Raw genomic sequence first — 27,265 nt, 5'->3', positions numbered from 1 at the left:
CTGTCTGCAGCTCCTTTTCCTTCAGACAAGTGTGTGCTGCTCCTCTGGTGCAGGCATGGATCACACTTGAGGCAGAGCATGTGTCTAGCGTGATTCTTTCACAAGAACCTTGAGCTCTTCAGCCTCAAGCAGCTCAGCAATCTGAGTCTCACTGAACATGTACCATGCTGATAATCACCCAGGCAAAAGCTGGGGCCTGTTATTTTGAAGATGATGAACTCTGAAAAAAGACACCAAATAACATTTGTGGATCTGGAAGCTCCAGGACAGTGCTTCTTCTGCTGCACTGACAAAAGAATATAATTTAAACATTGTTTTCCTTCCAGCTCCTTTCTCACCTCTACCAGTAATCCTAAACTCTGTCAAAATATTTTCCCTTAGCAAGAAGTTCTGCCAATGGTGAGACGGAATTGGTCCAACAGTGAAACATGAAGAACAGAAGGCTTTTACCTGTTGCAAAAGGCATCTGAGAATCAGAGATAAAATAAGGTCCTTGAGGGCCTTGCCTTTCATCTCAATACAAAAAGAGGTAACAATTTGTTGCCTGAAGCTAAGCCCTCCTCATTTCTTTTCCCTATCACTTTTTTTTGATTTTAATTTCCCATCTGAGGTTGCTCATCCGAGTGGCTTGCACGTCAAGAGGCCCTACACTGGGACTGGCAGGTTCTTCCTTGGAACTCTCAACCAGCCCTTGGAACACCATGATTATGAGTAACCACCATTCAGCATAGATTAGACTGTCTGTTCACTGTACACATTGGCAAACATTCCCAGGATGTCAGCACTGGAAATGCTGTCCACCACCACCATCAGATCCTGAGAGCAGGAATTCAAGTGCTTACAGGTTCTGCTGACCAACCTTTCACACCTGCCCCACACATCCTGCCTCAGCCACACACTTGTTAAAGATGGCAACAACTCACAGCTATTTGGGTCTTGTACACTGAACTCTAGACAATAATCCCACTGTGAGCTTTGAAATTGCAATTTGAGACAGTAAAAACTTTTTAATCATGTGTAGAAAACATTTAAGATCAGAATTGGCACCAACTTAAGAACAAATTAACAGAAAACATGAAATCATGTTATAGGCATGGAACATTTTGCACTTGGCTCTGAGATGTCAGAGCCTCTGCTCTTTCACATTCAAGAAAGAAGCATTTTAAACTCTTCATTGTGAGCAGAACCACTGTTGGAATCTGAAATTTTCAGAAATGTTATTTCTTTCTTAGGGCAGCTTATGAGAGCAATGGTCAGCTGAAAAATATTTTTATGCTGCATTTATGCATCCACTGTATAAAATCCCTCTGCTTCACTAATTTCCCGTGGGTGGAACGTTTTCATGGAGATACTGGAGAGCCAAATCTGTCCACTTCATTTCTTGCTCTTTCACAGACTCAGTGGTGCCACCGTTGTCTTGCTCCGGTTCAGGGAGCTCATTCTGAGAACAAAACACAGGTGGAATGGATTCCACATGTAATACACTTCCTGCAAGCAGCAGGTTGTTATGATTTGTATGGATAGATACAAAACCCCACAAATGAGACCAGAGGGTGTATCTGAACAATAAATATCATACATACTGATCCACTTAAAAATATTGCTGAGCCCCATCATGAACAGTATTCTTTTCATTTGAATGTGGTGCTTAATCTGAAAGGTAAATTGTTTTCCAGGACCCTGGGGCCTTGCTATACACTCAGACTGCACACGCAGTGAGGGAGAATATACAGCAAATGCAAAGTAAGTAAATAACAGTACAATGCAATTATTCCATTGTTTGTTTGCAATGTGCTGCTTCTGCTGTTGCCAAGAATACAAATACTGCAGACAACTGGTTCTGTAAAATGTTATTTTCCTATGGCAGGTGAGAAGTCCTTCCTGTCTGCATGCTGGACTCAGGTGTAGCTGTGCTGGATCAACAGCAGAAGCCAGAACCTCCTGCCAGGTGTGCCACAGAGCTGCTCACAGCACAGTAAAGGGAAGGAAAGTTTAACTGAGATTTCATTTTCCTTCCTTTTATTGTTTGTTCTCTGTCTTGCTGTATTGGTGTAGTCACACTGAGTGTGTGCTATTCTGCCAGATATCATTTAGGCAGGAATTCAGAGTTCTAGATCTCTGGAAATGTCAGTATGAGCTAAATAAAATGTTTCAGCTTTGAAAATAACGAATGATTCGAACCCATTTGAGTTCCCAGAAATGTCTTGAGTGAGCACTGGAGCAGACTCTCAGGACAGGCTCAAATACCACTTTCACAGCTATTCTGGTTGCTCCTTTGCAATGTCCCTGAGTAAGTCCCCTGTGAATCTATGCTGGTTTTTCTATGTGATCAGAACCAATCCCATCTCTGGGGATCTTCATATCCACAGCCAGGCCTTTCTTTCTATTGGTAGTTGGTGAGGCTTGCTTCTCTGAGGCTGTTATCTGTATGTGACTGTAAGCCATCATGAGATGGCTCTAAGGGAACAAACAGTAATGTTTGGACTCAGGGTGAAGGCACTTGTCAACAAGGAACCCCTGTTTATGATACTCAGCTTGCCTAATAAATGTTATCCCAAGCAAAGGAGGGTTTGGGCTCTTTTAGCTGAGAGTTATGCTTCTGCAAGATGCTTCCCTCAAGCCCAAATCTTGGCAGGAAATTGTGTGCTGGACATATGGATTTTGAGTTGGGCAGCTGCTCCTCGCTCCCTCTGAAAAGCCAGTGGTGGCAGGGCTAAAGCTTGAACCATGTCACAGATTTGGAAATGTCTCTCTGCTGAAAGAAACCAGCACCCCACAATCTCCATGGCTGCTTTACCTGTGCTAGCTGGGGTAAAGCTGGTGTACCAGAGTGAAAAAGGGAAGGGAAAATGCTCAGCTACCTTTAACTTCCCTGGAAATTTCAAGATAGCCGAGGAAAGGTGTCACTGTGGGAGATCTGAAGTTTCAGCTCTGGACTCTGTGGGATCAGCAGTAGCTTTTCCCCTGCTGCCCCTCTCCAGCCTTGCAGTTGTACCCCGGATGAAAGGAGAGGTGCCATGCCTTGGGCACAGCGCTGCAGGCAAGAGTCCTGCTGCACCTGCCATTCCTTCCCTGCTGTCCTGGAAGTGCCAACACAACACTGTATCTGGCAAAGACTGCTTTGAAACATGTATGAAAATGTCTCAGCTTATTTTAATGGCATTGCGGGAAGTGGAAATAAAGTGTAACCAAGACTGGAACTGTCAGTGTGAGACTGATCCTCTGCTCTCCAACCAGGAAAGTACCTCAACACCAGGAACAAAAAAGGGATGCAGAGAGAAAGGATGATTCTACTTCTCCCTGATACCAAACCCAGGACAGTGCAATGGGAAGGGCACTACAGTTCTGAGAGGATTCAGGAACTGCTCAGGGGACAAGGGACAGAGGCATCCATGTCCTCATGCACTCAGGAATGACTGGCATAAAGGGCAGGAGGTAGTCAGACCCAGGAGCCTCTTGTACAAATTAATTGCACCACAAGCAACACTCTGTGCCTTTTCTTGGAAGGGACTGTGATGAAAGCAGCAGCCTTAACTCAGATTGATAAGTAGCAATTCACCTACCAGAGGGATGGCCACGTCCTCGTAGGGCAATTTATCTTCCCTCCACGCATCATCGATCAGATCCAGGATCCTGCCATCCCTCTGCACCTCGCTGTCCATCGTCACAGCAGGGGAGAGCAGCTAAATCTGTGACACAAAGCAGATGCTGTTTTAACAACATCCCCAGCCAAGGAGCTGGAGTCTGGATTATGCTCCAGTTTTGATGCAATCCATATGAAGTTTAAACTTACAAGGATACCTTGATTTCCCTAATCCACGCAAAAAGGGGTTATAACCACAGAGAACAACTTCATCTGAAAAGAACTCTATCAGAGTGAATTGCAGATTGATATGCATCAGAGATGAATTTATAAAACCATCTGGTTATTGATTATATTTACGTGCGTTTCTATCTACCGACTGACTTTTAGAAGTCTAATTTGAGTGAGTCTGAGCACCTAGAACTGCCCAAAACCCTTTGCTGACTGCTGGCTTACAGCCCCTGACCAGTGCCGTGCCTTACCGACTCCTTCACATGTCTGGGAGAGCCACAACAAACGACTTCAAGGTACCCAAAATTCTGCCCCAACCTGAAGTCCAGGGAAACCGGTGAAACAGAAGCAAAACGAGACCTATCTTTCACTCCCAGCTCCTATAATTACTCCAGAGTGTTTCATTGTACTCTGCCCTCCTTGAAGGGCCACCCCAGTCCCTCGCCCCGCTGTCCCCCTTCGGGGCAGCAGCAGCAGGCAGCTCGATCCTGGCGGGTATGATGGGAGAAGTGACACTCGCCAGGCCTGGCACTCGCCGGCTGCCGGAGCCGCGATGGGGGCTGAGCGCATCCCAGCCGCGGCGCGCTGCGATCCCTGCCTCTCCCGGCCACCGCGGCTCCGTGACCGCCCGTGTGCCGCGGTGTCCCCCCGTGTCCCCCCGGTGTCCCCGCGCTCCCCTGCCCGCCCTACCCTGCCCATCTCCGGGGCCGGCGCTGCGCAGGCGCCGCCCCAGCGCATGCTCAACGCTGCCGCCGCGGGGCCGGGCCGTGCCCGCCGCCAGGGTGGGAAAGGCGGGAAGGAAGAAGGGAAGGAAGCAAGGAGGTCAGGCAGGAAGGAAGGAAACAAGCAAGGAAGGCAGGAGGGCGGTCGGCCGGCCAGCCAGCCGGAGCTGGGGTGCCGGGCAGCCCGGAGCGGAGCTTGGCCCGGGGGCTCGGGGCTGCTCCCCGGGGCGCGGCGCTGGAAGGGCCCCGGGCAGGTGGCGGGGCAGGCTCTGTAAGGGCTCGGCCGGGAGCGGCTCGGCACGGCGGGAGTGGGGAATGCCTGCCGGAGGCAGCTCCGGGGCCTGGAGCGGGGAGCGCTGCCCGGGCACGCTGGCCCCGGCCCCTTCACAAACGTAAGCTGCACAGGGCAGGCTTGGGTTAAACATCAGGAAGAATTCCTTCACCGAAGGGCTGATTGGATATTGGAAGGGCCTGCCCTGGGCGGCGGTGGTGGCGTCCCCATCCCTGGAAGTGTTTAGGGAAAGACTGGACGCGGCACTCAGTGCTCTGGGCTGGGTGACAAAGTGGGGATGGGTCACAGATTGGACCTGATGGCCTCAGAGCACTTTTCCAAGCTCAGTGACTCTGGGATTCTCGCCCTGCGAGGGGTGGTTCGCTCCGGGCTCCAGCCGCAGGTGTCGTTCCTGCCGCTGGCGAGTGGAGCTCGCCTGTGGTATTGCCTGTGGGAGGTTACTGCTCCTGTTGTGTTCATTGGAAGCATGCTTCCAGCACCGCTGGAAGATCTCATCTTTCTGTGTTTTTAAATGCGGACTAATCCCAGTCTTGTCTCATGGGCGCTATTCTTAAGTCCTCCTGCATATTGTAAAGTTCTCTCCACTTAACTCTGCTACAATTCTGCCTTGAGCTGGGGTGTTAAACCTTGTTTATTTTTAAATGTGTTGTCTTGTTTTGAGCTTTTTTTTCTTTTTTTTTGGAAAAACTTCAATTTTCTTCACTTTCAATAAGTGACCAGCCAGCTCCTCTTGCTTCAGCTGTAGTTAATGAAGGAGATTATTTCCTTGTTTCCTCTTGTGGGTCTTTACTCAGGTGCCTGTAACTTACACATTGCAACTTGCAAACAGAAGAGGCCAAAATTTAATACTAAGTTAGCAAACCTTATGTAGCATACAACTGGCTAGAGGTGTGTGAATTTAAGGCTTTTCCCCAAAATCTGGGTATGCCAGCAAAGTTAGCAAAGCTGGCAGGCTGTGAGAGTGGTAAGGCAGAGGCACAGAGCTGTCCCTTCCATGGACGTGTCCAAGGCCAGGTTGGACAGGGCTTGGAGCAACCTGGGATAATGAAAGGTGCCCCTGCCCATGGCAGGGGTTTGGCATGAGATGGCTTTAAGATCCCTTCCAACCCAAACTGTTCTTGAATTCTATGCTGTCTGTCTCCTCATCTCTCTGCCCGCTGAAAATTGATTCTGTGTAGGTGTGATTAGAATGAAAGAGGAGAGCTGCTACTGTCTAATGTCTGCTGTTGCCACCTGGAGAGCTCTTGGAATGCTGTCAGCAGCTCAGGGGATCTGCTCATCTGCTCTCCTCAGCACCCTGCCCTCAGCAGAACCACCAAGTTGTTCTGCATACTGATTGAGTTTTGCTACGCACAAACAGGACCAAAGACAGACAAAACACTGTCAGAATAGGGATAGGATTTTCTTCTGTGCATTTTTTATATGCTTGTGGTTTAAAACACAGCTCCCAAGGACAGCTTTTAATCCTTAAATTGTGTTTTCAAGTGCTGTAGGAGCATGATAGAAGGTTCTTTGAGAAAGAGAGCTAAGCTGAGCCTGCATTTGCTGTGACCTGCTCCCCTTTTGCTGATTGCTTATTAATGCCATATTAATCTTAGAGGAAAGATGGTGAAAGGATCCATCTTCAGTACTTGAAAAGTGTTTAGATTTTGGACACAGAAGTTTGTGACAATAGCTCTGGACAAGTTTAACCATTTTTGTGTTAGATGCAGTTTCATGAAGGAGGCATTGAAATAAATTCCTGCTTCATGGCAACTTCTAATTCCCCATTTTTGGTTTTAATGTAAACCCTTCTCACTTTCACCAAGATCTGAAATTTCTTTGAGTATGCATGTGTTAGTTACTTAAAAGGTGTAATTTATAACTGAAGCAATGTACTGCTACTGTAAAGCTGTCCAACTTGTTTTCATAATTTAAGGCATAATTTGAGAGGAAATTTTAAGGAGTTTGTGTTTTCTTAACACAACTGTATGAACAACCAGTGTGTTCTGAGGGTGGTGGTAACCTGCATGGTCTCTTTAACCTAGTCTGTAATAGAGGCCTGGAAAAGATGTAATTTATGGATGAATTCTTGCTTCTACTCTCTGGTGTTTTCTCTCTGAAGTGACAAACTTCCCTGCCAGAGGTGGATCTTGGGCTGGCCCCTTTGGAGCCCAGATGTTCCTATTTCTCCACAGGCTGGTGCTCCCAGGAGATCTACCAGTCCCTCTGTGTTGAGTTCACACAAGTGCAGATTCTCATTGCTCCTATCTGAATTTATTGGATCACATGATTATACCACTGCAATTTGGTGGTGCTGGATGGTAACATTTGTTATATTTTTTTGGTAGAAAAATCTGTTTTCCTCTATTTGGCTGTAAGTTCATGAAGGTGCCATTGTTTTCCTCTCCTGTAATTGCATGCTCCTTGTATGTTTTTTGACTTCTTTGCTTTGTGGGCTTCCACTTTTCCTGCAGTTGGATGGAGAAGAAGCCTGGTTTGTGCATTGCCATGGGTGACCACTGCTTTCCTGTACTTCCCTAGAACTGAAGCCACCAGGATTCAGTGATGGAGGCTTTACTGGAAGGAATGCAGAGAAGTGGGCGGGGAGGGTATGTATGAACTGTACACAGCAGTCATTCCAAATGATTTAAGTATTAATCTTGCCTCTTACTCAGAATAAATCCTCTGGTGTAAGTGTGCAGTGGCCTTCAGCTGCTGCAGAAGTGAAGTCACTGGGGGAGCTGGCTCTGCACTAATCCCTGCTTATAGTCTTAATTGTCAAAATTTAGTTGCACATCTTCCTGAAACCTGTCTCTTTTTTCTCAGTTGTTGTAAACTATTCTTACTGTCCAACATCAGGAGCAGTTGTAAATAGAGTTGTGAATAAATATTTATTTTGTAACAGCCTTGCAAGGTTAATGAGATGTGACTTTGTTATCTGATTTCACTGAAAACATCTGATTATTTCCTGCTTGTGTTGAAACTGCAGAGTCCCACTCAGCTCTGAGTGAATCCTTAATGCTCTAAGGTGAGAGTCTCTAGACTTTTCAATCCCCGAGAGAGACTGTAGTGACAATAACAGAACAAAATGCTTTATGTGTTAAACAACCGTGAAGCAAAAGTCACTGGTGCCATTTTCCTAGTCATCCTTGAGAATGTGACACAAATTTATTTGATACTGTATCTTCTTTAGAGAGCTGGTTGCAGAAATCGAGTTTAGAATTTGCTACATATTAGCAGATGCTGTGAAGGAAATGTTCCTGCTCTGCATAATAGCTGCTAATTTTTGGTTAACTCACAGGACAGGGTGAACTTCAAATGTGACTGATTTTGGCTCCTTTAAGAAGTATTTCTTTTCCTATAGAAAAAGTGCCAAGTAATGAAGTGTGCATATGCCCTGGGGGAACAGAGAAATTTCCATCCCTTAACCTATTGATTTCCATTTCTTTTCAGTTCTTCCCTTTGACAGGCAAATTAAAGGGGTAGAGATCATTATGGAGTTCACCACCCTCTAGGGCTGTGTCTGGCAAACCTTAATATTGTCCCTGTCTTGGCAGCTGGGAAGTTTTAGAGGAGTTACTTGAATTGGCTTCAATAATTACTGCACCAAATTAGAAATCTGGGCATCGCTAGGGAGCTTGTGCTCCCCGATGGATTGTGAGGGTTTGATTCTTCATTATCATGTTGTCATCCAGCCCCCTCTGCTTCAGGGTTTGTCTGCATTTGTGATAAACTTCTGTTTTTGGGAGCTCATAGCTTGGCTGTGAGATTCCTCTGGTGACTGAAACCTGCTATAAAATGCCACTGCCTAGAGAGCAGTTAAGGCAATACAAAATATGAATTAAACACGCTTTGGTTTACTTACATAATGCCTAGTACCTGAGGCAAAAGGCTGAATGCCCAAGTGTGAAGTGATGTGGTTTAGTGGCATGGATGGTATTGGGTAAAATGTTGGACTTGATGATCTTGGAGATCTTTTCTGACTTTAATGATTCTGTCATTCTATTCTGTGCAAGCTCATTTGAAGAGAGTTCAAAGCACTGAGTGTGCAGAGTTGGTGCCTTGGTGCCAGTCAGTTCTGCTGCCTTTGTTGGCTTGGGACACTGAATGTGTTGGGTGGGACCTGCTTTAACTCCAGGCTCTCTCCCCTCCAGTGGTGGGTTCTTGACCTCCTGTGAGGCTGAGCTGCAGGAGCTGATGAAGCAGATAGACATCATGGTGGCTCACAAGAAATCTGAATGGGAAGGGCAGACACAGGCTTTGGAAACTTGTCTGAGTGCACGGGAGCAGGAACTCTCCTCTGCCAAGGCAGCTCTGCAGGAAAAACAAAAGGAGGTACCTTGGTTTCATTACTATTTTTTGGTTGGAGTCGGCAGTATGTTTTACCTGTTAGAATCAGGAAATCAGGAATAGAATTTTTAAAGGACCTGTTGGAACAAGGTGTCTGGTTCATAACTCAATCCAGTTCAAGTGATCTGCTCCCCTAGGGTTGGTGGAAGTCCACATATTGAACTGTTAGACTTATTAGAGAGAGCCCAGGGGCACTGGTTCTGGCTACAGCAGTAATGAACAGCCCAGCAACCTGCAGTCATTGGTAGAAAAACCCATTTCCTACTATATAAACTACACCAAGACAACCATTTCCTCCTATGAACTACACCAAGATATTGCTGGGAAACTCTCCATGGGCTTTTTTACAGAGCTCTGGTTTTGTGATCTTTAAATGAAAGCCTGAGGGAAGTGCAAAAAAAATATTGGTGGAAAATTATTAGTAAGCAAAGTTTTTGTGCAGGATGTGGACCGTAAGGTGCAGTTGAGCCACAGGATTTTCATGTGCAAGAATGATGATTCTTATCATATAGGTTATTGTTGTTATTATTATCAATTATGTTTTCTCAAGACACTTGAAATGTCTCTTACCACCAAAAGCAAACATGGATTTCAAACTGAACTGTCAAGTATGTTTGAAGTCACTGCTAGAGTATATTCACACTTTTAGTTTAGTCATATGAATTTTCTGTGGGTTTTCTTTTAATTTTAATTTGTTGGCTTGTGACCACTCAGGTTGTGGTTGGGAAAAAGATGGGAGGAAAAAAAGAAACAGAGAAAAATGAGTCACAGGAGCAGTTGAATCAGTGTCAGGGAAGTCTTTTCTATGAGTTTCAAAACCCCTTTTCTTACTTTTTCCTTGCTATTAGAATTCTCTCCTTTCTCTGAGCATAGTAAGATGATGACATGGCCAACTTTTCTCTTGGTAGATAGCTTGAAATCATAATGCATATTTGTGATGAGTTTATGAAAATACTGGATAGAAGTAGGCACAAGCCAAATACGTCAGCTTTGTCCCCAGGAGTGAAATCCAGAAACTGGGTCAAAACAAGAGACCACAACAGAAACAGTTGTGGCCCAGCCTACCAAAGCCTCCATCTATTTCATAATCATGGGCTCCACTGAAATATCCATGTATCTACTGGCAATAAAGTCCCTTTCTGTTGTATTTATTTGCTTTTTATCCCTTTGTTCAGGTTGGCATGCTGCGTCGCCAGGTTGAGGATGTGGAAAAATCCAAGCAGGACATGGTTAGAGAGTATGAACAACAGCTGAAGAAATTTCAGGAGGAGGTGAGTTGCAAAAAGAGAAGTTTGGTTTCTAGTTCCCAGTTGATGATGGATCAATTACTTTGTGTCATTGTTTTTGTTTCAATGCTGTGGTTTTAAAACTGCCCACTCTGTTAGTGTTTGTGTGCTTAGCAAAAAGAGGATTGAGCATAGATTAAGTGACATTTGTATGGCTCAATTGGCCTGTTTTTTGTGATTTGGAGGAGGTTGGTGACAGACAGAGAACTGTTGGAGTAGAAATGTTTTCTTATGTGGGACATCTGTGGAAGTTCACTGCAAGAATGTCCTGTGTTTGCCCATCTCAGCCACCACAGGGCTGGTTCTGGAGCTGCCACAGGTACAGGCAGCAGCAGTTTGCTCTTTCAGCATTTCTGAAATTCAAAAAGGATGGAGATGTAACTGGCTTGGCTAGTGTGAGATCAGGAAATAACGGTGGTGTGTAGTCTCATCTTTTTACCTTTGTTAACACTGATGACTTTAGCAGGGATTTTGTACTCTCAAGGAATATTAGTCTTAATACCTTTTATAAAAACCGAGTGTATGTAGAAAATGCTGTTTGATAGTAATATCAGAGCTTCCATCTCAAAGCCTCTTGCTCAGTGCAAGGTGATACCTGTCCTGCAGGTGGTATAACAGCATTCCAGATTTATGCCTGAACTCCTTGCCTGTCTGCACTTGCCAGTAGCAGGGAGTAAACTGGCATGAGCAGCTCATAGAGCACTGACCTGTTTTCTCTGGAGGGCTGGGCCTAGTTCCTGCTCACTGTAAGCCATAAGTGAAATTAATTTGGTAGTCTCTGCTCTGATGACAGAAGGCATCTTTTCTCATTTAAAAACACCTCACTATTCCATATGACTAACAGGCCTCATTCGCTGGGTGTTCTCACCGGAATTGTGGACAAGCTGCAGAGCAAAGCTGAGGTACATTGGCAGATCAGCCTAAATTGCTATGGCTGAAATACAGCCTGTGTGTTTTGGCCTAAATTGCATTTTGTGGGTATTTTACCTACACAGTATTAATGCTGATGACATTGAGCTCCAATATTCCTCAGTCTTCTGTTTTTACTACTGTTTGGGGAAATTATTTCTGTCTCTGTTTACCACCATTTCCAGTGCAATTACAGGTACAGTGTCTAACTTACTGAGACTGTTGAAAGAATAAACCTCTTATCTCCTGATGTGTTTGGCAAAAGATGTTGGTATTAACTCTAAGCCTGAACATCTGTCTGTTCCCACTGAACACACCAAACTACTGAATGCATCAGATCTCAAATCAGATGTTTTTTCTTCTCATGGTCCTTTTGTTCATCCATGGGCTTAGCTTTGTCCATCAGTAAAACAGCAGTGATGGCTTTTCAAATTCATGTGGCTATTTGGAAGCCTTTTATTTAATAGTTAAGTAGGGGGGAGCTCATCATATGAAAAGTTCGCTGCTAGTTGCAAGTGATTATTTGCACGGAGGGTCATTTAAATGTCAAGAGTTTTTTTCCTCATTCCTGCTTCTGATACAACTTCAGCATCCTAGCAGCAGGCGTAGGAGTGATATTTTCTGTTGGCATTCTCCACTCATTGTGAAATACACAGTGTATCTAAGCAGAAAATGACAGATGAAGTGGTGTTGATATTATGGGTAATGGCAATTCTCAAACCTTCCTTCTCCCACTAAGCAGGAGAGTTCCAGTTCCCACCTGAGCTGCACAAGTGTATTTTGATCACACAAGATTTACCTGTGTGTGGTGTGGTGGGTGTGCTCCTGTGGGTGAGCAGATCAGCCACAGATGCTGCTGGCTCTTCCTGGGGCTGGGAACCACCTGTAGAGAGGGGGATGCTGTGTTCTTGCTGCATTGACAGCTGGCTGTAAACCTCCATCTGATCAATATTTCAGTCATGCTTTAATTATGGTACGACAGAGCTTTAGTTAAAGCTGCTGATGTCATGACTTCAGTGGCATCTTGCTACTCTCATACAACTCGTGTGTTTTGCTGTGCTGTTGGAGTAAAAGACTCATTATCCAAATAGAAGCCTTCACTTGGGAGCTGCGTGGCCCTGATGAGGGCATTGTTTGTGTGAACCACTTTCAAAGGGCTGTTTAATTCTTGCCTTGAGGCCTTGAGCAAAGCTCTCTCTTGCACTGTATCCTGCAGTTATCCCGGCTGAGGAGGAGCTATGAGAAGCTGCAGAAGAAAAAAAGAAGCAGAGGAGAAGCTAACAAGGGACAAGAGGAGGACAAGTTTGAATTGAGCCGACTGACCAGGAAGCTGGAGGTATGTGGTGAAAAACCAAGTGCTGACCAGCTTGTATGTATTAACTGCCTTACTGGGCTTCACTGGTGACTGAACTGTCCACTAGGAAGTGCACAGTGACTCCTGCTTAAGGAGCACTGCCCATCCACTCTCCAGGTGCAGCTCTTCTCAACTGCATGTGTGATAAAGGCAGCTTCATGTGTTGGGGCCTCTGACTGCACTGCATGATAGAGGCACCACACTGCAACACTGCATAAACCTTAATGCTGTTCTTACCCTTAGACTAAATAAAAGGAAGGAGGTACTGGAAGAGTAACTAATTATGTGAATGGAATGAATCCCAGTGTGGGGAGGTTGTATTCTCACTTCTTTGAGGAGGAGGGAGCTACATGTCAAACTTCTTCTCAACCCTGTCTCATCTTCTAATCTTTCTGCTCTGCTGAGCTCAACCCCACTCAGTTTTCTCCTCCTGAGAGATGTGGTAACAACACACATCTGACTGATGTAGTGCCCAATTTTTGGAGCAGAGATTAGCAGTCAAATTCTGTATTTAATTCTTGTCATCTTGGTGATTTCAATAGCAGCATGTTTTGGAAGCCAAAGCCAGTCTGAATTGTTAAACCCCTGACAGCAAAGCCATGAAATCAGCCATGAATGTTTTGGCACTTAACATTTGTGAGCTTTACCTCAGATGGGGAAGGAGTGCAGCGAGCACTGTGTGAGGGCTCTGCACTGCTGAGCTGCTGCATCAGGTGACTGGCTAATGGTTTCCCTGCTGGGGGGAAGGTGTGAGGATACGGTGGGGAGAGAAGCATACGTGGATGTGAACTGGAGGGGGATGTACTGCTCCAAGCCACCCCTGCTGTCCTTGCAGGAGTTCCGTCAGAAATCACTTGACTGGGAGAAGCAGCGCCTGCAGTACCAGCAGCAGGTGGCATCGCTGGAGGCGCAGCGCAAGGCTCTGGCAGAGCACTCCGAGCTCATGCAGGTACAATTAATGTGTGCTGGAAGTTTCTGCTTTGTTTGTGGCAGGGAGGGAGAGGCTAATGAAATCTCTCAGGCTCCCATCCAGTTCAGATTGCCATTGAAGTGACTTTTAATGTTCTGGCGAAATAAGGTTTGCTTGTACGAGTGCTGTATGGAAAAAAGGTCTGGAGTCTGTCATCAGAGATTAGATAAACCTTGTGCAGCTCTCCCTGCCATCACTCTGGTTAGCAGAGAAGAGAGTAGGATGCAGATTTCCCTGAGAGGCAGAAACCACAGCATATGACACTTTAAAATATGTTACATCATGTTGTCTACTTGAAAGCTGTGTACCTGCCAGCAGGTAGATATGTACCTTGTGGGTCCAGCTCAGAGGGTACTGTTGGAAAGCAATCTTCCCCTGCAGCAGAGACTTCCATAAAATACTGAAGCAACAGCAGTTTTCAGCCCCCCACCCCTTGTTTTAGGTCTCTCAAAGGCAAGAAGTAGTGGGGCTGCTGTTCTGCAAAGCTGATGGCTCAGTGAATTAGTGGTGCTGCAGCAGAGCAAGATGAATTGACCTAGAGCACAGCTGTGAAGTCACACAGACACAATCACAGCAGACACTGATAAGAAGCTCTTGCTGGGGACTTTGCCTTAATGGGCTCCTGAGTTGCTCTTGAGTGGAAGCTCCTGCGAGGAGGGAGACTGTGATGACAGGATTGAAGCTGGCTCTGACAGGGGCTTTGTGAGAGGCTGACACCAGGAGATCTACAAATGCAGAGAGAGTCCTTGAGCAGAAGGTCTTGCTGCTCTGCTGTCTGTGTGTCGTTGATAGCTCAATTGTTTGGGAACAGATGTGTCCTTGGAGCTCAGGCTGGGACACTGGGGCACAGAGGAGCTTGTCTTACTGTGCAGCAGAAAACCAGGAGGCTGGGGAGGTTTTCCCAAAGCAGCATAAGTGCCTTAGGTGCACAGGTACTGTGAAGAGACTGCCTGAATCCTCAATTGCTTTGAAAAGCCCAGCATGGAAGTGCTAAATTTTTTGCCTTGGATGTTTCTGTACATTTTACATGCTTAGTTGTCTTTCTAGCACAAGGTCAAGCTGAGATCCATGACCATGGAGTACTTCCCCTCTCTCTCCTTTCATCTGGCTTCCCCTCAGCTCTTCCACAGCAGCTTAGGGAAGCCTGAATTTTCCCCAGTACAGACCACCTTCTGGAGCACCTGCAGCCTTTAAAGTCAGCCTTTCCTAAAAGCCTGGAATTCTCTGCTGGCCTGGATGTTGTGTGGCTGGAAACAAGAGACAGCTTAAATGTTTTCTTAATGCAGAAATAAATGTTCAGGCAGTCTGATACTCTGGCTTCTTGGATGAAGAGAGGCTCTGCTCTAAACTCTTGGCCCTCTTGATTACCTTTTCTGTCATGACTATTAAAATAATAATAAAAGGCTGTAATCAAAACTATGCCATAGCCTTGCAAATGAGCAGTTCTTACAGTTTGTGTAAATCAAGCCATGTGATGCTTCTGAAGCTGGCAGGCGTTGCTACTCTTTGAAACTGGGAGGATAGGACTGCTCAAATATTTTGTTTGAGCCTTTAAAAATTCAAAGATTTTATACAATAAGGGACTACATGAAGTGAATGTTCCTAGAAGCTTATGTGAGAGCTGGCTTGTTAAATTTCACCAGCTAGCTGTGTGGAAAGAAATGCTATGAAATAAAGTATTGTGCCTATAAATTATAGAGCAGATATTGTCTGCTACTCATACATTCCTTGTAACTTTTTTGTCTGCCATTAGAACACTGAAAAATTCAAAGTGAGCACTCCCCCAAGCTGCTGGAACCAGGTATTTACTGCAGAGAGCAAAGCAAATTGGCTGTTACAACTGTCTTGTTTTGGGGCTGTTTGGTGGTTGTGGCTTTGCAATTGTGCACCCTGAGCTGCTTTCTGTCCTGGTGTGGAATTAATGGTTGGGTAATCTCTGCCCTGTTTGGTTTACAAACTTTCTTACCTGCAGCTATTAGTCCTGGTCTAGCCTTGAGCTCATGAGCAAAATAATAGCAGGAGGCTTTGTTCTTAGACAAATCATACTTGGGCAGCTGGAGGGATTTGAGATTCTCATTTTCCAGATTTTCTTTGAACTGCTTTTGGAATCAAATGTCTCCCCCTTTTTTAATTTCATTTTTTACTTATTCTATTTGCCTTGGGAAGTTTTATCCATCATGTAACCCTGGAACAATACTGTCCCTAAGTCCCTGGAAGGTATTGTTGAGAATGAGAATGTGGCTCATTAGACTAAGAAATCAGTAGCTGTGTTGGAATGTCTCTTTGGTAGAACTTTGGTGGTTTTGCAGTTTAGCTCTAGCAGGTGCTTGCTGTTGCAGACCCAGCTGGCCAGTCGGAAGCAGATGCTGGACTCGGTGGAGCTGGCAAACCGCTCGGAAATCCAGCACTTGAGCAGCAGGCTGGAGAGGGCCAAGGACACCATCAGTGCCAATGAGCTGGAGGTGGAGAGGCTCAGCATGAGGGTGGATGACCTCAGTGAGGACAATCGCATCATTCTGGAAGATCAGCGCAGAGTTCAAGAGGAATTAAGACAGTCCAAGACAATGTTAGAGGTCAGTGGAGGAACTCTTAAGAAACCGGGTCTGAAGTGTGGGAAGGCTTTTCATCCTGGAGTTTTTGTCTCTTTCTAGAGCCTTTGTAAAGTTCCTGATTAGCATCAAAATTGACTTTGTAGGCATGTGCTGCTCTGCAGTATTTCAAAGGGTCCTAAAAAATCTGATCAACCTCTTGTCACATTGCAACTAACTGGTTTGGTCCATCTTGTAGCAGTCATTCCTTCTCCTCCTTTGCAGGTGCTGCAGGATGAGAAGATGGAACTGAGAGCCACCTTGCAGTCTCAAGAAGATTTCATTAGCAGCTCGAAACTGCACCAGGAACAGTTACAGAAACAGCTGGACAGGATGACTGAAACTCTTCACACAAAAGAACTCCTCATCAGGTAGCATCTGTGCCTTGCTGGTACTTTGGCTCTTCAATCCAGATCTATGTTCCAGGTTTCTCACTGAGGACAGTAGCAGCATTTTCATGCAGCTGGATCTGTATTGGTTGTATTTAACATAGTGCACTGCAGTTTATCACAAGCACTGTGCTGCCTTGCAGCATTTTTCAATTTGCATTGCTTTTGGAATTAGCAGATAATCAGTGAAGGGCATGGAGGGAATCCACTTTCCTCAGCTGGGTTTCTGGAGGCAGCGCAGGGCTTTTGAGGATGTTTCTCCCAGGCATTTTCAGCCAAGTGCTGGAGGCCTTTCAGGGTTTGATAACATGCTTATTAACCTAGGTGAAAGATCTCACTGGTTGGGGCTTGGTGATGTAACTACATCTGTGACAAAATCATGTTGGCCTTCTGCCCTGGCAATGTGCAGAGGCTGTTGGGTTCTGGTGGCTGTGTCAGAAGGTTTGGGTGTTGGTCACCTACCAGTCTCTGACAGGGAGGCCAACATCAAAATAAAATGTAATCTTTTTCACTCAGCCTTAACTCAAGCAGGAGCTGTCACCCAGCTGCTGTGTTTGCTTACTCTGGTCACCTGCTTTTCAGTGCTGTGTATTTTTCAGAGAACTCCAGAAAAACAGCAGTTATGTTCCCTGTACCAGTGAACTCAGACATGTTTCTGTGCTGGATTAAAGCTGCTGTTTCTGTGTAGGGCCTTGGAGGAGCGCTTGCAAGAGAAGCCATTGTCCTCTGCAGGGCTGGAGCTGGAGCAGGTGCTGCTGCAGCTGGATGTTGCCCAGAAGAAGGAACAGCACTTGCAGTCAGAGGTGACTCGTCTTGAGAACAGGTAACCCTCTGCTTGCTCCCTCTGCAAGTGCAAGTAGATCTGGATAATAACACAGCACCTAATTGTGTTCATCAAGTTAACCAGTGATTTTTATAGGCTTGTTTTAAATATCAAAGGGCCAAAGAAATCAAGTGCTATTCATTTTGCAGGGTAATAGTGACTGCTTTGCTAATTGATTGGCTGCCTTTCTCTGCACATGGTGGGTGTTCTCAGGGTTCCAGCTTGCTTAGGCTGAGCACCTTCACTCACAGTAGGCTAAGGAGTCTTTGTTAGGCAGCTGGTAAGAACCAGATCCGGACCTTCCTGTGAAGTGAGGATTATAAACAAATCTCTGCAGAGAGACTGGGGACTCCCTGTCTCTAGAGGTGTTCAAGACCAGGCTGGATGGGAGTTGAGGCAACCTGGTCCAGTTGAAGGCGTCCCTGCCCATGGCAGGGGGTGGAAGAAATGGTATGGGGTGGAGCTTTAGGGTCCCTCCTAACCCAAAGCATTTTGTGATTCTATGATTCCGCTCCAAGTTTGTGGTTTTCAGACTTGTGTTTACATATAAATTTTGTAATCTTAGTTTGTAAATAAACAAGTAAGAAACAGCTGTTATCTGTTAGATGAGCTTCCTGATCTCTTGTGAAATCATTTTGGAAAACAAACCCAGAGGATTGGTAAGGAACTTGTAGGCTGAGTTCAGTTTCTGTTGTAATGGACATAAAGGACTGCCTGAAAGATCAAAGTTTCTCTGACCATTTCCTCCTCCTTGGGTTATTCTAATCTATACTTTTGCATTTGGCACCCAGCCTGGTGTCTTCAAATGCCAGGTGTGTGCAGCTGAGCGAGGAGCTGGGCGAGAATATCAAAGAGCTGCAGTCCCTGGAAGAAGACCAGACTGAGTCAAGGGCAGAGATTAAAAAGGTAACTTGGCTTTGTTCCTGGGGAGTGGGATGGCACTGGTGGGGTGAGCTGATCCCTGTGTGCCAGTGCCTCAGCAGTGGCACCAGGGCAGGGCTGCTGGCAGGCAGGGATCTGCTGCAGGTAAGGAATACACCTGGCAGAGGAAGGGTTGAGAGGACACCTGTTTGCAGGTGTCTGAACCTGGCTTTGTGAGCATCTCCTGGGCCTCCCCCAGTACTTCTGTACACTGTAGAGATATTTGAATTACTGCTGGAGGGGCAAATATGCAAAGAAATGGGGGTCTGGAATCCTGAGTTTAAGCCTAATATAGGGTGAAGAGTGGAGAAGGAGTGAGTTTGCTGTAATATGTCCTGTCACACTTGAGGCAGGACTTCAAATGTGTCCTGGTCCCTGTGTGAATAAGGGAGTGTGTTTCAGGCTGGATAGCTGGGCATGAGGGCAGGGGCTGGGAGGAATGGAGCAGCTCACCTGCCACGAGGGGCTCACCCCAGAGCTCTGAGCACCCAAGGGGGGCAGGCCCTCCACTCACTTGGCTTTTCATAATGGTCTGCATCAGCTCATGTGAGAGCTTTCACTGGAGCCTGGTAGAGTGGAAGCCTCATTGAACCTGAGTGAAAAACCTCACTTGTGTGGAAATCCTTCATCCTTTATTCTGAACATACAGAGGTGCAGATCTTGCCAGAGATGTGTGCTTGGTTACACATCTAAACAGCCACACAGTAAATGAATCTCCCACAGGCTGCTGGGGAGGAGGGAGAGATTTATGAAGGCTGTTTCTGTTTTATATACTTGGGAGGCATTGAGGTGACATGGAGATAAATCACCATGTGAACAGTATTTACATGGGTAGGCAGAGATCATCTGGTTCAATTTTCTAAAATGCTTGTAATTCTCAGAAAAATCCTGTGTGTTTGGGTGGTTTATATTTCTGACTAATGGAATGGAGTCCTGGGGAAGGAATTATGCTGCTGTTGGTCTGTCGTGCCACCGAATAAATATAAAGTGTGCCTACCAGTATATTGTATGTGGTGCAGGTCTGCCACCTCAAAAAGCATTGAATAAACCAAGATAAGGTATGGAGAAAGATGACCATAAAGGATGGAGTGGTTTTTATACAAGCAACAGCTGAATGGAATAGGACTTAGCAAACTGGAAAAGAGATAAATGAGATTGAATGGACAGAAAATAAAATCATGCCTGTCATGTGGAAAGTAAATAGGGAATGATTATTCTCTCATCATACAGGGCCTAGTGGTCATCACACAGAGTTATGAAAACAAAGAGATGTATTTTTACCCTGTGCATAGTTGGCTGGTGGAAGCTTGCCATGGGAAGCTTTAGTTGCTATGAGCTAACATTGATTCAACTCTAATATTGATTCAAAAGACTTAGGGCAAATTAATTCCTGGAAGAAAAAGCCAGCTCGAGCTATTTAAAGTTACCATCTTTAAATGGTATCTTCAAATACCTCAGGAAGGCAGAGTGGCAAATTGCAGGGTTATATTTTGCAAGAGTTACTGTGCTTCCCCAGTCACAGTGAACCTTTGGCTCTCTGGCTTTGCCTACAGAGGTTGAATGATGAGCTGAAGAGGCTGTTGGTTTGATAAATTGTGGGTTTTGTCAAGTACCTCATGGCATGAAACTTCTTTCCAGTTGGCAGTGTGTGGTGTGGGTAGGGATTGGGATGAGGTGGCTTTCAATCAGGAAAGACCAGCACGTGAGCACGTGCAGAGGGTTTGTTACATGGAGCTTTTTGTTTTCCAGGACTGAGATTTCACATTCCCATGTGCAATACTTTTGCTTTTTTAGCTGAAACGTGTTTTAAAAGCTCATGGGTGATATGTGCATGTCTTCCTCCAGTTGAAAGACCAGCTCTCTCAGGCTGAACAAATGCACAGCAGTGAGCTGGAGGGGATGAAAAGGGAGATCTCCAGGCTGACCCAGGAGCTGCAGCAGCGGGACATCACCATTGCATCAGCAAGTGGCTCCACCTCAAACCTGGAGCAGCAGCTCAGAGCAGAGATTGAAAGAGCAGAGAGGAAAGCAGTGGAGCACAGGGTAAAAAAGGCCCAAGACTCTTATGCTATCTGTTTAAGGGATCTGAAGGCTTGGAACACCATCCTGGTTTTTAGCTTAGTTTTACATTAGTAGTTTCCTTCTATCTTTAGCGTCTGTACAAAAGCTGAGGGTGTTGTGGGCCTGCATTGTGTTCTTTTTCTGAGCTTGTTGGTTGCCTTTGTCTCCTCAGGTAATTCTGGTCCAGCTGGAAACCTTGAGGCTGGAAAACCGTCATCTCTCAGAGATTTTGGAAAAAACAGAGTGTGGTAAGCTGAAGGTATGAAGGTATTGAGGACCAGGAGCTGGGAATGGGCTAGTCTTGTGTACCTGCCTGGGAATAGTCAGAGTCTTTGCCTAGGCCTCTCAAAATGGGGAATAGAGCTCAGTGAACTTTAAACCCAAGCAAAAGAGGCAACTTGAGAGGAAATAAGGTGCAGAAATATCAAGCATTTGTTCAGTCAGAGAGTGGTGAAGAGAACTGCAGAAGCAACAATAATTTCCATGTCTTCTCCATGGGCTTTGGCCCACGTTTTTTAGTACATTTCATTACACTTCCATTTTAAGCCAGTTTACCTCAAACCTTTGATGTCCTTTTGACCTGTCTGAGAGGTGTAACTGCTCTGGCCCTTGAAATGCCTGGGGTGAGAGGATGTTCTCCCCTGGTGAGGAGCCATTCAGCATGGCTCTCCTTTGCTCTCCATGAGAGGGATGCAGACTGGGAATATGGGCTGGATGTGTTGGGGCAGTGTTCTTGGAAGGGGCCCTGTGGTGGGCTCCTGCAGCTGAACAAGACCTCCAAGACTCCTGAGGCAGAGGGGAGAAGAGGAGCCTGCATGGCAGAGGTACAGCTTTGGCAGAAATAATAAGTTGACTCATTTTGTGAAGGAGTGGCAGGTTTGCAAGTTCTATCTCAACTTAAGCAGAATGGCTGCTTCCCTGTAGGGGGCAAGGGCTGGATTCAGACAGCTGAGAACCTCATGAGAGTATGTCAGAGCTTTTATCCTGTTAGATCTGTGGGAAGGAAATACTCACCTCTTAGTATTAGCTTGGGGTGATTGTCAAATGTGCCAAGTTCCTGGCAAAGTGCTGAACAGAAGCTTGTGGCTGGTGAGATGGATTAAAAGCACAGCTTTCTGGAGGGCTGGTTTGAAACTGAAATAACTTAAGGCCCATTACTTTCTGCTTGAAAAGTGCCTGGTGGCTTTTGCGTGTGTGAATTCCCAAAAATGTGCCAGCAGTGTGAAAAGCAGGAAATCTTCCTTAAAAAAAAGCCCCACAGCCCCAAGGCACAGGAGCTGGATCTTGGCCTGGCAGTCCTAATGCACATTTGGGAAAGCCTTAGATACTGAGCTGATGAGAATTAATTAAGCATCTAAATTTAATAGAATTGGCAAAAAGCAAGTGGGAATGTCACAGGGGTAGAAGCAGTGGAAATTATACTCACCTGGCCTAGTAAACAGAAGATGATGGGAAGAAGCAAGTTGTTCAGAGGTTCAGAAAGGCCAGAGTCAGGTATGTCTGAACTATCCTAGGTCTATGTTTTCCTGTTTTAAAAGGAATCCAGTGGTGAGAGAGACTGACCATCCCAAGCAGATAAGCACAGTGAGTCTGGATGCAGGCCCAGTAAGGCATATATATAATTAATTTTCTCCTAGGAAAGTCTTGAAGGTTTTGCCAGTCAAAATGAGGTTAGGGGATATGCCTTAAGGAATCTCTTGCTGGCCTTTGCTCTGGATGTGACTGTGGTGTCTTGCAAACCAGAACTTCTGACTTCTGTCCTTCTTTGTCTGTTAGGGGGGTGATGGCACCCTGAGAGCCCTCAGGGAGGACTACACTGCTGAGCTCCAGAAATTAATAGCTGAGAACCAGCAGCTGCGGAGGGACCTCGCAGAGACCAGGGCGAAACTGGGGGTCACTGCACAGGTGTGCCCAGGTGAACCTGAGGGCATGGCTCAGCAGGGGCAAGGCAGAGAGCCCAGGGATGTACAGCACAGGTGAGTGAGCCCAGGGATGCTGCTTCCTCAGGGGGAAGGAGAGCAGGGGATGTGTGGGGTTTAATGGCATGCTGGGTGTCTCTCCAGTGCATCGTGTGTCTGGGAGAGCACAAGGACTGGTTGGGAATCTGCCTTTATGCCTTAAGCAGTGCAGTAGCTTTGAGCCCCAGCTGGTTTGTGTTCTGCAGAGCCAGCAGTGTTTGTCTTTTGTCTGCCTTTGCTTCTCTCTGGAGCAGCAGTCTCTGCTGTTTTTGGTGACAGGATTAGATGTGGCCCAGGCAGCTGTGTTCCTTTCTGTTGCTCTGTTAGGATGTGCAGGCTGTGGGTTTTGGTATCTACAGTAGCAGAAGAGAGAGAGAGAGAATTCCACGGGGACTGACTGAATGTGTGTCTGGAAGTGCTATGGAAACAAGTTTGGATTGCCAGGGCTGTTAGTAACATTTATGTTAATTGTTGCTTCTGTGTGAGTTTTTGCTGGAGTTCAGCTGCTAAGAGACAAACTCAGTTCTGTGCTCAAACCTGCCTTCCAGGGAAGCACAGCATGAACAGGATGAACACACAGGGAGCACACATCTCCAGCCTGACAGGACTGCTCAGCATCATCACAGGCACTCCCAAAGGTGTGAGGCTGCTGAAACAGGAGCTGTGACCCCCGAGATGGGTGAGCCACCCTCCCAGAGCAGCAGCAGGAACTGCAAGGAGCCACGTGCCTGGCTGGGAATGGAGTCTGTGCTTCACGTGGTGCATGAAAACAAAGATTCTGCAGAGGAAGCATCTAAGCAGCCTGCCTTAAATCAACACAGAGAATCTGTGGTTTTGGTAAGCAGTTGTAAAGGAGCTACTTGCTGCTCAACAGCTGAAAATAGAGCTGGGTTCTTATCTGGCAAAAAGGGACAGGCATTGGAATGCATGACCTAACTATATGTTGTTTGTGATCCTCTAAGTAAATCAAATGTTAAACAGGGAAGGAAAGCCACTGCTGAATGGTTAAGACTTGGCCAGGAGGATCCATATGGAGGCCCTTCAGAGCTCCTTGGAGAGGAGCTTTGTGTTTGTGTGCTTGCTCAGTTAATTCCAGGAGCTCATGGTGCTGTACCTCAGTGTGTACCAGGACCTGCTTGTGTCCCCTCAGAATTCTGCTTCAGCTTTTGGCTTGGGTCTGTAGTAGAGGCTCAGAGTGGATGTGGAATGCTGAGTATGTCAGTATTTCACAGTCTCTGGGTGGCTGGTTGCTGCACATCTGTAAAGCACAGGGTGAGTTTTACCCCTTTTCAAACAGGCTGCAGCAGTCAGCACACTGAACTTAAAGCTGCTTATGCTTACAGATGACAAAGCCTGAAATCCCTGCTTCACTGCACAAGGGGAGCCTGCTCTTTCTCCCAGTTGCTGATGGTACTTTTTTCATCAGGAGCAGTGTTAGCACTTTCTCTGTCCTAGCTCAGCTCAGTTGCTGAAGCACTTGACCAAGATATAGAAAATTTGCACTGAATCAATTCTTCCTGTCATGTTTAGGGAGGGGAGAATGCTGAGCACTGGTCCTTGTTCCAGATGTGTTGCCCTAGCAGTGTTCAGAGCAGTTTCTCCTGTTTTTGCTTTGGTAGCAGTGACAGCTATTAAACTATTAGCTATCTTTTTATAGTCCAGATAAGAGGCTCAAGGGCTAATGCACAGATAAGTGGAGGCTTGTCATGTCTTTGATGAAGTTTATGACCAAGAACAGGTCTTGATTTTTCAAGACTAAAATAGCTTGTGCACATACCCAGAAAACAGTGTTGGGAACTTAGGGAACTGCAGTATTGTAAATGGAAACTCTTCAGGTTGCAAGATTGGACCCAAAGTGTGAACAGTTTCACTTCAGGGTCTGAGAAGCTCTAGGGCTTGATGTTTAATAGAAGAGAATGGGCTGCTTTTTATTCTGAGAGGTAGAAATAAGATTTCTAAGGAAATGCAGATATTTCTCCGGGTGTTGACTGGGTCAGGCTCCCACTGGCTCAGTGTCTTTAAATCAATTCCTTTAGCACTGAGAGAGCAGAACTCTCACCAGTAGGCAGTAGTGGGGTGGGAGAGATTTGCTTGTTGTCTGTAGCCTTTTCTGTTTCCTTTTGTTCCTGGTTGTTGACAGGACCTGAAAACCACAAGACTCCAGGATTTGGAAATAACCAGTTATTTTCTCTTGCCAAGACACTGAGACAACTTGTCTGTAATGGAAAGCAGCCCCTTAGTAACCTTAATATTTCACGTGCCAGCCCCTGTGCACGAGGCTTCTCTTCATCAACTTGTACATTAAGCCTGGTTTACAGTGTTGTTTTTGTAAGTTAATAACTTGTGGGTAAGTGATGTGAGGAGCAGGAATAGTTGTTGACTGTAAAGGAAAGAATCTGGAGTAGTTTGTTGACCATTGCTGGCTGGACTGAAGTGCTGTTCTGTGAGCTGCAATGGGAGTTTGGCCTGTACTTGCCTGTGGGATTGTACCAGGAGCCTGTTACTTTGGGGAAGAAGAGGAGGTGTATGAAAGAAAGCAGAGATATTCCCAGTGTGGAATATGTGGTAGAAAAAACAGTCTGGCAGTGTTTTCCCTTCTCTGAACCCAAACTCTGAGGTGCTCCCATTCACTGGGATTTTTATGGAAACAAGGAGCAGGATGATATTGCACCAACACCCAGGGCAAACTCCTTGATATTCTAGAGTGACCTTCTCTAGTTGTGATTTTTTAATAGTGATTTTTTGGCAGTCTTGGCTTCATGCAGCAATCATTGCTGGCTGTTGGGAGGGATGTGATCTGTGATACAAATGGGAGATCTGAGTGCTTAGTCTGGCCACTAAGATGGAAATGAGCCCTCTAGGAGCATGTTCAGTGGTGTGGGTTGCAGATCAGTGGTGTTTCTGGCCAAAACTTGGAATGAAGGAATGCCTGATAATCCCTTTGTTTCCCTTTAGTGCCCCTTGCCTACAGCTTCTGTGGGATCCATTGCTGCACGATACCTGGAAGATGAAGAAGTGAGATCCCAGCACATCCTGGAGTGCCTAAATGCTCACATTGAGGAACTGAAAAAAGAGAGTGCAAAGATAGTGAGACGATTTGAACACCAGCAATAATGTTCCTTGTGGAATTGGAATGCTGGTTTCCTTATGTGCTTCCAAACTGTGACTGGGAAGGTGCCTGTATCCAGCTGGGCTTGGAGCTTGAGTGAGAGGCCATGTGTCCCACTTGGAGCTGAGTCAGCAGGAGGGAGTTGAGGAAAAGGAACTCGTGTCTACATGCTTGCTCTGATGAGGGGTGTTACACCACAAACATTTTAGTCAGCTTGCCATAGGTCAGAGACCTGCATCACAGCTATGTGCTCACTCACAAAGTTGAGGGTATTTTTTAAAAGCAAAACATTTCCTAGTTTTTATGTATTTAAAGTATATTTTATACGTGTAAAAGCATTGAAATAAATCAGAATGGCTAACACCTCTTTTCTTGTTTGTACAAATACACAAAGTGACTCTTGTGCTTTATATTCCCTTCTCATCAGGAACTTGAAACATCTTTACCATCACAGCACAGCTATGCTCTTCAAGGAACAGGGAATAAAATTCCTCTTTCCTTTAGGCTGTCTGCATTTTTTCCAGTTAATTTGCCCTTAGTGGAATTTCTTAATATTTCCTGGTTCTTGTAGCTTCTGCCCTTTCCAATTTGTGTAGTATCTGGTGTCTTTATCTTGCTGTACAGGGTGCTTGAAGTACTGCAGGATAGCTGAGGAATGAGTGGCTGAATTCTGGATGTGGCTCTTGGAAAAGAAAAATAGGAATGAGAAATGACACTGGGTGGGAGGAGAACCCACAAGCAGATGAAGTTCATCCACATTGCAGCTGCCTTGTGAGCTGGTGCAGCCTGGGTTGAATCTGGACAGTCCAATGGAGCTGCTGCATCAAAATACATCTGTGACCTCTTTTGGGGAAAATATTCAGTCTTTCCTTGAGAGAAGTAAGTTGTTAGTGAGTGAACAGGACTTCTTTCCTATGGACTTGTTCTCTTTTGGGGTCTCTGCTGTTCTCCTGTGGCTGAGTCTTTATGGTCTTTGTGCAGGCAAACCTTGGGATGAGGACATTCCATGTCCATAAGTTTCCTGTTCCTTTTCATCAGCTTCACCTTATCTTAGAGCAGCTTAATGCTGTCAAGGGACAGGAATTCAAAAGCACCACATGTACACAGAGCCCAACCATTGTGTCAGACAGGTGAGTTCAGCCAGGGAGTGCCTGGCTGCAGACTGGGGCTGCACTTGGGCATGCACCTCTGCATCCCAGAGTTTAGAAATGTTCCAATCCAAAAGTCCTTGTGTTTTGGCTTTCTGTGGAGTTCCTTGCATGAGGATAAAACTGTCAAATCCATTCTGGATTCTCATTGTGCAGCCTTGGTAATGAGGTGCTGAACTGCCCCCAGCTGGAGCAGGGCTGTGATCATCCAGCACTGGCCTTGGATCCTCTGCAGAGCTGTCCATGGGTGGTTTTGGAACATCCTCCCTGTCTGTCCAGATCTCAAGTAAGAACTTGTAGGGCATGGGGCATTTTGATAAAATCTGAATGGCAGAATGCACCAAACTGTTTCCTCTTTGCAGATGAACCTATAGATGCACTGGGTGTGTGAGATATGCCAGAACCCTTAAGGATCCCTCACAGCCTTCAGTGAGGCCACCAATTTCATTTTTTAAATGATAGCTTGCAAGTGGTATTGTATTTCCTGATTTGTCAGATTAGTTAGTGACTGTTGCATCATGCTGTTGGTGTTTTCAGCAGTTCAGGAGACATTTTGCCTTGTTTCTGACATGCTCTTTCATATCCCTTC

The 27,265-nt window shown here is 45.8% G+C and overlaps 2 protein-coding genes across 10 annotated transcripts in view; one reads left to right on the top strand and one right to left on the bottom strand.

Annotated features, from left to right (window-relative positions):
- The window catches only part of CEP63 (centrosomal protein 63), a 39,999-nt gene extending 14,108 nt beyond the window's left edge, over positions 1 to 25,891 (top strand). Inside the window, exons 2-19 of one of the 9 annotated variants that reach the window (XM_071437340.1) lie at positions 382 to 529; positions 1,677 to 1,743; positions 1,868 to 1,948; positions 7,285 to 7,419; positions 8,965 to 9,145; positions 10,336 to 10,431; positions 12,572 to 12,691; positions 13,545 to 13,658; positions 15,433 to 15,480; positions 16,019 to 16,252; positions 16,493 to 16,638; positions 17,345 to 17,479; positions 18,271 to 18,385; positions 20,246 to 20,443; positions 20,634 to 20,720; positions 22,238 to 22,437; positions 22,968 to 23,256; positions 25,375 to 25,891. In XM_071437340.1, coding sequence (XP_071293441.1) covers positions 7,376 to 7,419; positions 8,965 to 9,145; positions 10,336 to 10,431; positions 12,572 to 12,691; positions 13,545 to 13,658; positions 15,433 to 15,480; positions 16,019 to 16,252; positions 16,493 to 16,638; positions 17,345 to 17,479; positions 18,271 to 18,385; positions 20,246 to 20,443; positions 20,634 to 20,720; positions 22,238 to 22,437; positions 22,968 to 23,256; positions 25,375 to 25,533 — 2,166 coding nt within the window. In that variant the 5' untranslated portion in view covers positions 382 to 529; positions 1,677 to 1,743; positions 1,868 to 1,948; positions 7,285 to 7,375 and the 3' untranslated portion in view covers positions 25,534 to 25,891. Of the gene's footprint in view, positions 1 to 381; positions 530 to 1,676; positions 1,744 to 1,867; positions 1,949 to 4,547; positions 4,637 to 4,672; positions 7,420 to 8,964; positions 9,146 to 10,335; positions 10,432 to 12,571; positions 12,692 to 13,544; positions 13,659 to 15,432; positions 15,481 to 16,018; positions 16,253 to 16,492; positions 16,639 to 17,344; positions 17,480 to 18,270; positions 18,386 to 20,245; positions 20,444 to 20,633; positions 20,721 to 22,237; positions 22,438 to 22,967; positions 23,257 to 25,374 lie in introns of those variants that run through there. The other 8 variants (XM_071437338.1, XM_071437337.1, XM_071437343.1 and 5 more) reach the window with 8 other exon arrangements.
- ANAPC13 (anaphase promoting complex subunit 13) lies at positions 982 to 4,641 on the bottom strand. Its single transcript, XM_071437353.1, has 3 exons — positions 4,505 to 4,641; positions 3,564 to 3,689; positions 982 to 1,441 (listed from the first exon to the last, which is right to left on the bottom strand). Exons 2-3 carry the CDS (start codon positions 3,660 to 3,662, stop codon positions 1,316 to 1,318), a joined length of 225 nt encoding a protein of 74 aa, XP_071293454.1. The 5' UTR covers positions 3,663 to 3,689; positions 4,505 to 4,641; the 3' UTR covers positions 982 to 1,315.
- Positions 25,892 to 27,265: the final 1,374 nt, after the last annotated feature.

This window comes from Agelaius tricolor, unplaced genomic scaffold, assembly GCF_023055355.1.
Source record: "Agelaius tricolor isolate 1412-34295 unplaced genomic scaffold, bAgeTri1.0.p SCAF_12, whole genome shotgun sequence".
NCBI lineage: Eukaryota > Metazoa > Chordata > Aves > Passeriformes > Icteridae > Agelaius > Agelaius tricolor.
Note: the sequence above shows the minus strand (reverse complement) of the source record. Positions and strands in the feature narration are given on the sequence as shown.

Excerpts from the sequence above, each read along its gene's own strand:
- ANAPC13 (XM_071437353.1), bottom strand. The coding sequence starts at position 3,662 with ATGGACAGCGAGGTGCAGAGGGATGGCAGGATCCTGGATCTGATCGAT. Across the intron at positions 1,442-3,563 it reads AGGACGTGGCCATCCCTCTG|AATGAGCTCCCTGAACCGGA; the intron begins GTAGGTGAATTG and ends TTTTGTTCTCAG.